Here is a 15,223-nt window from a genome sequence, read left to right as displayed (position 1 = left end):
GCCAGCCATTTTCTTCCAGCCATTTTCGACCAACAATTTTTCAAGCTTGAAAGAAATATAAACGAATTATCATTAATAAGCTTAGTTTCTTTTACCATTTTGTCATGAAATTCCAATATCCAAAATGCCACAATAAACAACGTTAAGACTCCACTAATGCTCTGTTACACTAATACAACTGCTATACTAATGCAAAATAAACGAATTTCGAAACAAAGAATGAAATTTCAATAACAAATTCACGTTAAGGTATCATACAAGCATAGGAGAGATAGTTTCCGTAGTGATTCGTTAAATCCAGGCCATTAAAAGTAGCATAAAGCTGAAGTGTAATATCGAGTCTGAGGATCGATTGTCGCAGGGTATACCGTGAACCTCGTCGATGCAATAACCAACGCGCGCCACGCTGTAGATAATCGTCTCATAATTCACATATCCAGCGTCATTATTATTCATACTTCGAGTGAGACCACGGTATGCGAAGGCAAATTGCCAGCCAGCGCTGGCAAATACCACGTTGTACTTCCATACGTAGCTACGTAGGAGTTTAGCTTTTCATTGAGCATTATGTAACGTTCCAGCTATGTGCAGAGTGTGCCACCCGTGAAAAGAGTTAGTTTACTTTAGAAGTTAATAACGTGTTAGACAACCGAACAGGCAAATGTAGTCTCTTGTTAAACCGACTGTACTCTCGAAATGCGTTTTACTATTTCAAACAGTTTTTACAAGTATCAGGCTAGAGTATGTCGTTTCATGCGATACAATTTTTGTCGCAACTGGAATTGCATCTAATTCCAGCGACTATCTTCTTTCTTTATTCCAGATTTTAAAGAATTATCAGTTTTGGAATTCGAGAAGTTTTAGAACGGTGCTGTTACGATTTCCTCGTTTATAAATTCCTTGAAAATAATTTATGTAGTGAAAAGTTATTCAGCTGGAATACGAAACGTTATTAACCTTCCTCGAATACTAAATTTACGTTTCCAGAAACCTTCGTGATACTTTCTCTAAATTGAAGTTCATCTAAGAAAATGTTTTTATTATAAAACTTCTTACTATTAAATAAACGTGATTTATTACACATTCTTCTTCTTTAATATGGTTATCTAACAATTAGTGATAAAAGAAAATTAAAGGGATGGCATTGACACGCCAGAAATACCAAATTTCAAAGAAATGACATTTCATATATGCATCGGCATGATATTAATTTTCGATCGAAGAGAAACAGCGAAGGAAAATCTGCTATTCGTTCCATAATTCCATCGCGATCCTGTAAACGTCGAGCGTCAACATGATCGATAATAATCGAGTGAAGAGGTATTTTATTGTTTCAATTAAATGTGAATTATGCAACGGAATGCGGTGGCGGGCTGGTCGATCATTTTTACCACGCACCCCATACGTTTTCCTAGAGCGGTTGATGGCCAGAAAAAGAACAGAAGGGACTTGAGCGATCACGCGAGCACCGTAAACGGTTATCGCATCACTCAACCGGAAGTTCACCGCTGCTGCCCGGAAAAAATAGCCGGATACGCACGTCCCTGTAATTATGCTTCGTAAAATTCAGGAGTTTTCTCGCGTGCTAGCCCAGCCAGATTGGATCGTTCGTGGGATGAGACCAGACGTAAAATTTAAATCCTTTTTGAGTGGCGGGGAGCCCTTTCACCGGGTTACGAGTAATTTCCCCTTAACTAACTCTGCAATTTCGAGCGTTAACTTATCGATCCAAGATTTACACGCGCGCGGATTATACGCTCCTGTCAATTACGATTCGAGTTTCCGATAGTTCCAACAACCATATTTTGTCCTTTTTCCTCGCGTGATTCTTTGTTATTTTTACCATTGACATATGTTTTTATTTCAATATAATCATGTTCTAATATCAATATTTTCTCTATTTTTGTTAAAAAAGGTTTTATCCAAAGGTATCCCAATGTAATTAATCCATAAATTTTTTCAGACAAACGGGGCTCGTTGTTAATTAAATTATAAGGAAAATACTTCGACTGTTAATTCTCGCAAAGTAAACTAACAGCGATCTGTTTCATTTGTAAGGAAAATGTCCCTAAAATTCACGAGGATCACGTGTTACAAAAATCAGCTTTAGTCGTCGCAGAATAATTTACTTAAAAAATAAATTACTTTCAATAAGAAGATTACGAGAAAAATATTTCCAATAGCTTTTACGTATAATTCGCATAAACTACCACTAATTTTTGCAAGGCAAACTTTGCTATATTTTACCATTAGTCGCAAGCGCATCGAACTACACACGAATATGATGTCTCTCTGGATATTCAGACTGTCGGGACGTCTTTTTCTTCGTATCTTTCGATCATGTCTTCTATATAGTATTTCCTGCTCCGTTTCGACCGTGAGTAGTTTGATCGATCGTGAACGTTCACGTGGAACTGAATCTCAAGAAACAGGAATGGCGGATCTGTCCCCGTGTGGCAAATGAAAATATATCAGTGGCAGTCGGCGGTAGCCGAAATCAGGATGCGGTAGCGTTCTCATCAGCATGCGAAAACTTTGTTATTTGTTTGAACACGTTCAATTATGCATGCGCAATATGCTGACGGTTTTCAAGGGTGCGGAGGGCGGGAAAAGGGGTGGTCAAGGGAGGCACGAGGGGGAGGTAACCGTGTGCCGTATTACGTCGCAAAAGAGGAAACGGCAATCCTATTGGAAGGGTGCGCTCTCGTTCGGACGTAATTGAAATGATAATAAAGCGCGAATGCGCAACAATGACTGCAACTTTTTATCTCTCGCGTTCCTCTTTTAAGGGTGGCGAATAATGTAGTGACAAAATGAAATTAGAGGAAATTTCTGGTCATTAATACAAAAAAACTCTTTTGGTTGTTGCTGAATTAATTGTGGTTCAATTCAATTAATTGTGGTTCCTTTACGAGTATATGTTTTGTCACGAGAAAGAAAAAAAATGCGAATTAAAGATACGATTTTTGAAAGCCTTAGCTGATATGAATCACAGCGTTTATTGCTTCGAATCAACTATCTTTGTCAAGATATCGAGAATATCGTTTTAAGTTCAATGAGGGTGTTAATAAAATTCGTTCAATTTGTATTTCTTATTGGCGTGACAGAAGAGATAATATATTTTGATAGAGAAGTAATATAAGTTTATAAGTAATATTAGAAGTTTCCGGAAATAAAGCTATCTTAGGAATTAAAAATTTGAGGTGATTTCTAGCGTAAAGACTTAATGATGAGAAAACAGATTTTTTAACGTTGAAAGTTTCATATAACAAAGCACGTTTAAGTCCAAAATTAATGCAAGAAATAAATTACGTACGTGCTTGTAAAGAGATAATATATTGCTTGCCGTATATCTGAGACCGCTATCTTCAGCACTACAACGTGGAACATAACAAATGAACAGCTGTACTATCGTTTACCTTACATTTTCTTCGCATCTTTCAACTAGAAATAATCGCTATGTACTTATCCTATGTAAAACGATCGGTTCAGAACAGAATAAGATTATTAAATTATATTTCTATTTAATAAAAATCTATAGCAATAAGATTTCAATCAAAAAGGTTGTACAAACAAATTTTGAAATAACAAGATATCTTTTAAGCATGTAAACAATTTGCTACAGAATATGATTGTCTGAACTAATTAAATTCAGACAAATAAGAAATTTAATGTACAATTATACATAATTAACAAATTCATTGTAATATTAAATCTAGAACGAATTCCTTGTAGCATAAAATTCTTCAAAGTTCGAATAATTTGCCAATGATAATTCATGTAATAACGCGGCAAATTCGAATTTTTCGTATGCATCGATCAAATACATTGAAACATTGAAGCTTCTCCACAAAATAAAAACAACTGTCGAGAAACCAAGCGTAAATAGACTTTTAACCACTGCTAACAAGATTCCTATTGGCTCGTATATCTCACTTTCAGTTCTGTTTGCAGCTGCCTTGTTTCCAACACTCTATCAAACGCCATCAAACAGTCTTTACCTTCTCGAGCTACGTCACGTCACGAGATTACTATGCACTGGGCCAGCTTCGCGCATCGTTAGCCGACTGTTCACCCGAAAGCGTGAACTGGGTCATCGCGAAGGAAACGAGGGGATGGTGGATTCGCGAATCGGCCAAGTATTCGAAATTATTTCCTTAGCGAGAGAAAAACGGGCGAGGAACACGGAAGGTCGACTCGGTTCTCGGCATTCCACAGAGTCCAGCAAAGAATTCAATATGCCTCAGTTGACGACGATGAAGCGAAGGTAGGAATCTCGAAACTCGGTCACCTCGTTTCCAATTGACCGGCTCCAACCGCTCGTCTCGATTCCCTGCGGACCGGGGTTGCATTATGCGAACTTCCTGCAGATTAGTTGTCGTCAAGTTTAATATTTTACCAGGTGATTCCGCGTCGACCTGGCTATTCCGCCAACTACCACTACCTGCAAGTTGTGTATAGAACAAAGCCATAGTTTCCTCCGAATATTACATTCCTTAGAAGGAGCGCGCGTAGATTCGATAGCGGTCAATATCGAGTGAGATTTTACATTGATTAGGATTGTCTTTAAATGGATATTTTGAGTTTATTAAGCAACGGATCGTCAAATTGCAATCACGTACACGGATATGATCAAATGACTACTATCGATTCGTAGAATTGGTAGAATCAAAATTGGTTCTGTGTAGATTGCAATGGAGAAATCCTTTCAGCTTTGATAGCAAAGGTAGAAAACGCGGATGCACGGAATTAACGCGCGTACATTTACACCTGAATACCTGAGCTTGGAAATTGTATATAGGATACGCACGTGAATGGAGTGCTCAAGTGCAGACACGTGGCATGTCGAGACCTTAATAGCTCAGTCTCACGACTAAAAGGGATTCGTGGTTGAAAAGCACCGAGGGCGGTACTGGTCAGACTGTTAGCAGCTGCATTTTCAGTTGTTCCACACATTCAATTCACCCTTTGATAGCGCTGACCCAGATTCGGCTCCGAGCAGACACGTCGAAGAGCAATCGATAACCTCTTTCTACGCAATTAACTACTCCTAACTCGCTGGCGGCGCTCTTACCCAGAAAAATTACAAGCAGATGTGCTTCAGGAAATTAGCAGCTTTTATTGTGTTTAGTGGTTAGAGGAAGAATATATTTTTCTGTCTTTATATCGAGTTTATTGTCGTAAGAATAAGGAATATAATGGTATCTCTCATTCTCGTTACTTCATTTTGTATTATGTTTGATTGATGGTTGTGTACCGTGCTTTATCGATCACAAGAGATAAACGTGATAAGTCCATTTTTGTAGTTTTCTGATTTTAACGTCAACGTGTAATTCGTTGAACGCAAAGGAAAGCAAAAGATATAAGAAATTCAAAAATAGTCGACAAGTTACGAAATTTTATAAATGACGATTTTACTATTGATTCTTTTGAAATATTCAGGAGTTAAAAGATCAGATTAAACATCTCTTTCATCTTCTTGGATTCAAAATTATCAATATTCTTATGAATAATTCTGAAGATTAAAGGCTATATTTGATTTCATTCATTCTAAACTTAAAACTGTAGGAATATTTTAGAAGATGTAAGGTGAAGGTTGTATTATGTATGCACAATTAGGAACGCAAGGTCGGCCGTGAATGAACCCATACTTTTCGACACCTTGAACCTCAAGCCAGGCGTTCGTGCCACAACCTTCTCCTAGGAACCTTCGAGAGACACATTCGCAGCCAGACCGCACCGTTATTACCAGCGATAAATCGCCACCTTTAATAAGAGTTCGCATGACGTTCCAGACGGAAGCCAGAGACGCCGGCGTCGCAGCTAACGGCCAAAGAGAGTCGTGATATCAACTTGACGCGAGAACAATGCGATATCAACCATTCACGATAGTTTGTTCCTACGATTGTAAGACCAGGTTTAGGAGCATTTTCTGTCGATTTACTTTATCATAGATAAAGGAAAGTAGATAAAAAAGTGTTACTTCGCTCTTAGAAGTTGACTTAGAAGTTTGAATAGATAAATGGAATTAGTATTTCGTTCATAAAATTCCTAATAATACAATAAAATCCTATTATAAACGCTGTTATTGAACATAGTCCTATTCGAAGTACGATATAAAAGCTTTCTTCCAATGAATGATTTATGCACACACGTTACGATAACAGCTTGTACGGATTTGTATTCAGTGAAAAGAATAATAAACAACAATTATGAATTACAGAAAGGTTTGGTTTGTCTCGTAAGTGAACGCAGCTGCGAATCCTTAACACAGGAAACGTTATGCTGTGTGGAGCTGCGCTAGATTAACAATTCTTGGCGTTTCAGTGTCGCTTTGGATGCGTTGACGCTACTTCAGGCTAGCTTCAAGGCTCGACTGTAACGAGCTTCAGGATTGATTAACCGTGGCGTCGAGCGACGCGCGAGCAACTCTACTTCTGCCAAGTCTGGGCAAACGAGTCGACGTCTCGATCCCCTGGCGAAGGATCAGCGGAGCCTTAATTACGCTTGATTAATAGCTTCTTCGACGGATTGTCGGCTGACGGAGACGGCTGTTTAACGGAGGTCTACCATAATTTTTCGGTGAGACTGTTCCCTCGGCTAATTTTCGGTACACCGCTTAAAATAAAACGTCACGAAGTGGTTAGTCTACTCGATTGATGGGACAGAATCACGACGATACGTTTTCGTCTTTTAAAGTGTCCCATTTGATTGATTGCCTGCTTTTTTCCCTTTGTTACGAGAAAATTGCCTTTTATCTAACTTTGATTAAATTTTCTATACAACGCGCTGGAATTTTTTGATCGACAGACAGAATCTCGTTGTTATCCTGTTGATATCCGTTGATCTCGAGGTATTCTTAATCGAATTCCATCATTTTGTAGCGCTCATTATTATTTTGTAGCAACACCAGAATAATTCATATTCATACGCCGTGCAAAATAATGTAGTTTCGGTAACTGGATAAGTTCAACTAATAGTTGCGAATTTTGTATGTTTCAATCTCGTCAACGGTCCACTACCGTCAATTCCTTAACGTTTTTAGCGACTAAAAAACAGATTCATTCTGTGGATTCATTCTACGTCGTCTAGAGAATACAACAGCTACTCGAACATGTAAGAAATCGAGCCAATATTATTCATAGACATTTTAATGAGAGATGATTGAAGTTCTCAATCTCTGTTTCTCTTCGTTAAAGTGTTGTTAAAAGCGGATATATTATTCTCATCTTTTATATTAATTTTACGCTAAAAATATCTTTAAGATCATAATAGTCTTGTTATTTATAAAACCAAATAGCATTACCTGCGAAGCATTTTCCACTTATGTCTCGATGAACGAAGCGGTAATTGGCAACAGGCCACAAAGCAACCTGAAACTCGCGAATACAGCGATTCGTTCAATTTCCGCGACTCAAAATCTTCATGAAATTTCCAGGGACGAGACGACCGCACTCTTTTCTCGAGCGGTGGTCTTTGATATCTTGCTGGTACAGGAAACGTTTCAAAGGAGAGGGGAAATGACTTAGCTGTAATCTTCCGTTTTTCAACTGCGAAGCTCGTCGAAACGGCCGGCTATAGCACCGAAATAGATTACAAACGTAATATTTCAGCCGCCATAAATATTCTCCGTTAAAGTTGCCAGAGCTTTTCACTCTCGGTGCTCTTTCGTTGGATCTTTTGGCTGTTTCTTTCTAAGCAGAGGACGAGAGAGGGAAAGGGAGTCTTTCGCGGAGTGCTGGTCGCCAACGCCGCGATCTAATTGGGATAAGACGGATTTTTGTACCAGGTGGTCCTTAATTGGTCGGCCATCATTACGGGTGGTCTCGCGGTTCTAATTACTGTAGTCCACGTTGCGCAGACCTTTATACGCTTCTGCACACCAACTCTCGAAAGATTTTCGTGAATGTAGAATTATTTATAACGATCGCCACTACATCGTTGACACTCTATTGCTTGTGTGCCATTGTTTCGAGTTACTTTATTCGAGCGTTTGGTATTTTAATTTTAGATTTTTGAACAATTCGACGACTTTTGATTTATTATTGAGATTATTAGAAATATAGTTTGAGTTAGATGCAATATTTATTTTCTGGAATTATCACACTATAAATTTACGTTACGTATTAAGAGACTCAATAACAGTAGTTTACAATAAAGTTCAGGATTCGCTGTTATGTGTATCATTTTCATGTAGATCATCTTTTTATTATTTGAATAAAGTGGTTCCACTCTGATCTATAAGTTGGAAAGGAAAAAATCCCAGAATGTTTAAAAATATTTGGATACTTCTAAAATACATTATAGAAAGTTTCTTAAAATATCTTAAAACAATTTGCTTTTATTATATTGGAAGTATCTATTAACCACTTTTAATAGAATATTTAATAGAATATTTAACACTTTTAATAGAATAAACATTTATTGTTATTATTTATATTTAAAAAACGTGTATAAAAATGTGACAATAATCTACATAAAACATAAAAGTTTTAGCTTCATTCGTAATTTATAAATCTTGCAGATCTTTCCGTTTACGAAAAACAGGTTAAAGTTTAACAGTAGTAATAATAGTGAAACATATTTCTGGCTCGTCATTACCACTGCTATGGTGCTTGGTTCCATGGTTGAATCTCCGCCGATCCAAAGATCGCGAATACAACAAACGCAGACGTTTGAGCAATAATATTAATCCAGAAGACATACCTCCACTTTGCCATAGTGTGCTACGTTATTAATATAACACGTGAGATCAATAAGAATAAGAAGAAAGAGTTCGATGATTACACAGTGAACTTGAAAGAGAAAATAGTACAAAATTAATTGTTTTATTCGAGAAGTAATGCTGTTAAATTAAATTTGACAAAGAAATTAGTCAGAGTGTTAGAAGATAATATTTATGTATAACGAACGTTCGAATGATTCTCGATTGTATTTTAAGTACTCTTTCCTTTTTCCTTCACTTATCACTCGGCTGTGAATATTTATGCTCTTATCGATGTATTTCTCATCATATTTAAACGTTTCTTTATTTCTTTTATACCATGTAATTTTTACGATCAAATAACTTCTTCTATTTAGAAAAGTAAGTTCTATGTTCATCTTACCCCAGTTTCCATAAGCGCGCCAACCAAAGCAGGCAGAATAAACGCAGAAATCGTCCCTGGTGTATTTGTAATACCCATTAAGATTCCAGCATAGTTTGGTGCCAAATCATTGTGATTGGTGAGATGTCCAACAAAAATTACACCGCAGAATACTATGCTCAGTATTAATAATATCGTGGACCCTACGCGGTCGCAGCCGAGATAAGCGATTATAATAAGACATAAACTCGGTGGAATACAACCTGTAACGTTAACGAATAATTGAAAACCCATAGGTTGACATATAGGACATATAGTTTGACGTATTTATCATATTTAACGTAAAAATGAAATCATTCGTGTTATTATGAATACTTTTTACCTAAACTTGTAAATGAAAAAAATTTATAAGATTGAGATTATATCGAATATAAATTATATAACGAAACTCACTTATAAATACTGCAACTTTTCTAGCCCTTGTCTGTTCCCAATAATTCTTTTGTCTGCCCCAGTCCAGTAATCTACCAAGCAATGGGTTCGCTATTGCATTTATCAGATATGGGGAGCAGCTCAGGGAAGCATTCTACGCAAGTAAATAAATACGTTGACGACCGAATGATTCACAACTGTACATATAATTTCATAATTATTTATATCGCTTTTGTATTATTATTAACGAATATAAAGTTTTATTTGTCGCTGTAAATTTTTTGTTCAAAAAGATCCCAAAAGTTTAAATGAATTTTATAAAACGAATTATTAACTTAAAAGTTATTATGTAAATTAAAGGAACGATAATGTAGCCATTATCCTTGTAACAATCAAAGCAATATTTTAGCTGAGATATTTTAATAAATAATAAATAATAAATAATAATAAATATATGTGTCTTATAGTACCTCCTGACTAATTTAAGTAACTCTACCATTGGGTTATTCGAATCACTTTCTCGTTTTTGATATTTTTTGCTTTGTGGATCTAACGTGTACACGATATTTTCTCATTCTTCTATTATTGTATTAAGTACTAATGGAGTCTCAGAATATACAACAAGTTTGATCATTCCATGTAAAAGTTCGAAATTGAGTTTCAAGTTTAGGTGACAAATAATCCTATATTATTATACAGGGTGTCGCTATTTTTTGCCGTCACTAACTTTTTGGAGATCATTAACTTTTCCTGTAGATCCTACGAGTGAAAATAAGAAAAATATTTCATATAAACGTACGTAAAAATGTTCTATCAAAGAATTATAACAGAAATTCGAAATGACAATTGGCTACATTTACTTGCGTTAGCTCCATTTCAAAGTGCCGTGTGTTCTTATAAATACAGGCTTGATATTTTCTCAGAAATTGAATTTATTACATTGCGAATTTTACGTCAATTTCCTTTCATGTTGTCAAACGCATTATAAGTTCTTTGCCCTAACTCCTCGCATGTATCAACGACTTCGAGTATCAAACGTAGCTTATGTAAACAGATCAGATAAATATTGCCAACCTGTTCTTATGCTATATCGAACGAAAACCAATATTTCGTTGTTATTTTGATTTTTTGTTATAATTTTCTAACAAAGCATTCTTGATCCTACGTTTTTTTTCCTTTTTTTTTTTTTTTCTTACTTTCATTTGTGGAATCTGCTGGCAAAGTTATACGGAGAAAAGTAGGGACACCCTGTATATTATTACCAAACTTACCGATTTTATATCGAACCTTAGTATCTTGTTCATATACAGAGGCAGTTGTGTGAGTAAAAAGTACCAACAGAAGTTCCCAAAAGTATTCGTATAAATCAATGCCCAAAAGGGTACCGACGTGAAGATGGCTTTCCATGGAACGTCCATCTCTGCAGATTCAAGGCTTCTGTGCCCATAAGAGGTCACAATGAGTTGCCTTTCCTTTTCAGAAATGTACTTTTGCGTTTCTGGATTGTCAGCGAAAAACCAATAGAACAGGACACACCAGATCAGTGGCAGTGTACCGTGAATGTAGAAAACTGCCTCCCATCCGAAGCAGTCGAGTATCAGGCCAGAACTCAAGATGGAGATCACGGTACCAAGCGATGTTCCAGCGTAGATGATGGCGAACCATGTGCTTTTTTCTTCGTAAACAACCCATTTGCCAACGAGGACGTTCACCACAGGTAGATGCGCTGCGCTCACTAGGCCCGTCAAGAATCTCACGACATAAAGGATTAGTAGCACGTTGGCTGCTGCTGGTACCAACAACGTCAAAAAAGCGTTCCCTAACACGCATATCAGCAGCACGTTCTTCGTATTGAAGCTGAAATATATCGTCGTCGATTCGAAGGATTAAAATTTTGAAAGTTTTAAGAATTCGAGAATTTATAAATTCGAATGTTTGACAATGCGTGAGTTCGAAGAACGCGTCATGAAGGATATAAATCTAAAATGATCTAAATCACTGTACTGATTATGACAGTAGCGCTACATAAGTATATAATACGTATAAACATAGAATATGTTGAGGAGATACTTAGTTATCGAATATCTTGATAGGAAGACATTTATCACATAAAATTTAAAAACACCACTAACTGGTGTTACACCATTTGATAAAAGATAATCCTAGTTTCATGAACGATCATTACTATTATTATTACTGCTAGCTACAATATCTCCCTTATCTCATTAAATAATCTCAGTCGACAGATTTTTGATAAGAAGACTTAAACTTATTTTCATACACAAAAGATATTCCATGGGAGAGTTATATTTTTGAATTAAAAAATGTTTAATTTTAAGTTTCACTTACCGATCCGCGAAATATCCGCAAGGAAACATACCCGTGAGGTAACCAGCGAAATAAATGCTAACAACCAAGCCCTGCTCCGTTGTCGACCAATCAAAAGGACCATCTATATCGATTCCCGAAACGTCTTCGTCGCCAAAATCACATTCATAAGTTATATCGCCCGGAGTATTTGAATGCTTTTTAGATTTCACCATGCCAACGATAGCTGTCGCGATGTTGATCTTCAATCCATAGATGATCATGTTCGCGATGCAAAGCATTATAGCGAACAAAAACCTCACGATGTCCGCTATCATAGTAAAACACGAAATTTATAAATATTTTTCGTCAAAATTCCTGAGAGATGTATGGTAAAGATTCATGTCAAGTTAATTTTTGTGCATTCACCATTTCCAAGGAAATGTTTATTTTTTGCTATGATTTTTAAATTAAAATATTCTCTGTTACGAAGCATGTGCTACTCGTCATTTAAAATAAAATTACAATATTACAACAGAATATATATATTTTTAAGTAACAAAGTATTTCTGTTTTAAGTAACATTCCAACGCACTGTTTATTTTTCTTTCTTTCTTCAAAATCATTTGGTTAAAGCGCACAAGGATAAAGACGCGACAGTTGCGTTAGCAACAACAAACGTGTTAAACAGAAAGTAAATGTACGCTAACTATTATTCAAAAGTATTTATTTGGGTATTTTGTTATTCTTGATGCAATGATTCTTGGCAAAATTTATAATAACGAAATTGATACTTATAAACGTTATGAATGTTTCGTTGTTTCACAAATTTTTCTTCATTCTATAAGCATTTCCATTCTATAAGTTTCTAAACTACGGATACGATAAGAAATATAAACCTAAAATCATCGAAACTAAAAAATTATGGCTAACGTAATGCGACTGATTGTGATTAATAGAAAATTCGCGTGTTAAAATAAGATCATGAAATAGTTAAAATAAAGATGATAGCTCACGCATGTTTGTGTGTCTGTTTCAATCTTGGAGATTTCAAACTTTTTACTCTTTTTGCTTCGTTACGTTGACGATCATCACAGCTCGATTCCACGTACGTCTTCGTGCAGTGTCTCTTGTCAGTTCTTGTCTCTTTTCGCATCGATCCGATCGCGAAAGTCGTTCTTTCTCTGCATTCGACGGCTCGACGACGACTATCGAATTATCGTTAACGACGCAGTCGATCGAAGTATACTAGATTTCTCGTTCTCTGGATATCTTCTTCGACACGACGCGTCGAGACGAGATTACGCGTGACACCGTGTGGTTCTGAACCGCGTGTGTCGCTTGTTTCCGAAATCGATGTGGATTTCGACTGTCGATTCCGTTATCGCGCAATTACCACTCACTTTTCCTCTTAGTTGCATTATATCATTCGTTGGTAATGCGGTTTTTCTCGGAGATGTATGTATAGCAATGGAACTTTAGAAGTCACAGTGGAAGTTTCATCGAAGAGAAGTAGAAAGTTTTATGGATAAATGATAATGTAGTCGTATACTTCTGACATTGTGAAGGGTAAGATTTTTTCACGTATGTATTTAAGAAAAACCATTATCTCGTTTATCAGAAAAGGAATACATCGTAGATTATTTTTAAAAATTGCCAAAGTTTTATATTACTAAGAAAATTAAATGCACAATTTTTCCAAACGCGTATAATAAAATACTTTGAAATTGCCAATTGATGGCATTTAAATGTATGACGAGATGGTAGAAACATAATATTAAGAAATTGTTTCCTTTTTTTCATTTTTTTTTTTTTTTGCTCAAGGAGAAAGTTATAACGCATCTGGAAAAAATGTAATTAGAACGACTTTGATCAGACTAATAAACGTACATCTTTTCTAAATTTGACGAATTACGAATAAAGCTGTTACTTCCGAAAATAGCATCCATTTCTCATCATATTTAATCATAAAATACAGAAAATAATTCTATGAATTACAGTTATTAACATGACTAATCTGACATCATAAATCTGATTGTTTTCAGGAAGTTAAACGTGTCTGCCATTGAAATTCCCACGACACGTGCATGTTTATTCGATACTTATGACGAATTATCCGCTGATAGGAATCGCTAATGTCACTAGATTCATAGAGAATGCGGTGGAAATGTAACGTATATAGTAGAAACATTCAACAGGTTGATGTCGCACAATAAAAACTTTTAAGCGGTCGATACTTCTTTAAACATCGCAACCGACGTTAAATAAGAACGATGTTGCTACCAGCTGAAACAAGGTCAAAGCAATGAAATCCTCCGAACACATAATTTACCAACTGAGCAAAGATTGCACTCTGAACAAATGATATATATTGTACAATTTATAGATTATTGGTGTCCTTGAGTTTTATTATGTCCGCTTTCTAGATCGTAAATTTGATTCTTTTCGACGAACAATGATTGTGTAACTTTTTAATCTTCTTTTATGTAAACTAGAAAACATTGTGAATACTCTGGATAGAAAATATTATTTTATATTTCAATTGTTTCTCCTTGATACGTAAAATATTGTTCTCTACGAAAATCGGTGAAATTTTTTCAACGTTCTCTACTTCTTTCTCCATCTCCTTTTAATTGTAGAGAAAATATTGATAACATAACGCTTTTTCTTATCAACTCACTAGTATCATTAATTACTAAATTATTGAGCACGTCTTTCCTAGTATCGTGTATGTGTTTCTAAATATATTAATATTTAACTTTTTCACTTCTTGTGTAAAAAAAAATTAATTTATTTGTGGTAAAAGACCAGTAGTTCGTATCAGTAAAATACACCTTGATATCTACGAAACTTTATCACCTACTTTATCTATACGATATTTGCTAACTTCGTTTTATATCAGCTGAATTTCGGCTACCAGTCTGTTACATAATGCCAGTGAGTGGTATTTACTATCTAACGAGCCTCCTATAACTGTCTTCCTGAACAAAAGGCCATTGACACAAAGTACTGATAAATTAGTGCATAGCCCAGTGATACATAACCAATCTACTGAGATAATGCGCGAACATGCATTGATTGTACAACATCACGGTTGTCAGCGCTCTTACGTAACTTATTGACAAAGTCAAATTTGTATTACGTTTCATTTGTAATAAAAGGGATCGGAAATTTTTACGCACAGTTTTAGACATTCCATTAAGGAAATAAAAATTAGGAGTTTGTTTTATGTATTAATTCGTTGAACGAATCATTCTTTAATTAGTTTTAGAATTATGAAATTGAATGTTAATAAAGTCGAATCAATTTCAGATAGGATAATTTTTATTTTCCTAATTATAAATATAACATAATTTATTTTCAATAGAAATAAGAATACAGAATTAAAAAGTAGAGAC

At 35.6% G+C, this 15,223-nt stretch overlaps 2 protein-coding genes across 9 annotated transcripts in view; one reads left to right on the top strand and one right to left on the bottom strand.

The window, feature by feature from the left end:
* Positions 1–15,223, top strand: part of Ten-m (teneurin transmembrane protein Ten-m) — a 659,822-nt gene that overhangs the window by 124,694 nt on the left and 519,905 nt on the right. The gene's annotated exons all lie outside the window — the stretch shown is intronic.
* Positions 8,403–13,219, bottom strand: LOC139996060 (sialin-like). Of its 2 annotated transcripts, XM_072020105.1 has the most exons (6): positions 12,842–13,219; positions 11,868–12,156; positions 10,790–11,375; positions 9,540–9,672; positions 9,108–9,349; positions 8,403–8,726 (listed from the first exon to the last, which is right to left on the bottom strand). In XM_072020105.1, exons 1-6 carry the CDS (start codon positions 12,843–12,845, stop codon positions 8,607–8,609), a joined length of 1,374 nt encoding a protein of 457 aa, XP_071876206.1. In that variant the 5' UTR covers positions 12,846–13,219; the 3' UTR covers positions 8,403–8,606. The 2 variants fall into 2 exon arrangements, with proteins under 2 accessions (XP_071876206.1, XP_071876205.1); XM_072020104.1 differs by lacking the exon at positions 12,842–13,219 and having other exon boundaries at positions 11,868–12,163.

This window comes from Bombus fervidus, chromosome 17 (genome assembly GCF_041682495.2).
Source record: "Bombus fervidus isolate BK054 chromosome 17, iyBomFerv1, whole genome shotgun sequence".
Taxonomy (NCBI): domain Eukaryota; kingdom Metazoa; phylum Arthropoda; class Insecta; order Hymenoptera; family Apidae; genus Bombus; species Bombus fervidus.
The sequence above is the reverse complement of the archived record's forward strand: the minus strand, read 5'-3'. Positions and strand labels throughout refer to the sequence as shown.

Excerpts from the sequence above, each read along its gene's own strand:
- LOC139996060 (XM_072020104.1), bottom strand. The coding sequence starts at position 12,163 with ATGATAGCGGACATCGTGAGGTTTTTGTTCGCTATAATGCTTTGCATC. Across the intron at positions 9,673-10,789 it reads TAAGGTTCGATATAAAATCG|AATGCTTCCCTGAGCTGCTC; the intron begins GTAAGTTTGGTA and ends TTACTTGCGTAG. Across the intron at positions 9,350-9,539 it reads AAAAGTTGCAGTATTTATAA|GTTGTATTCCACCGAGTTTA; the intron begins GTGAGTTTCGTT and ends TTAACGTTACAG.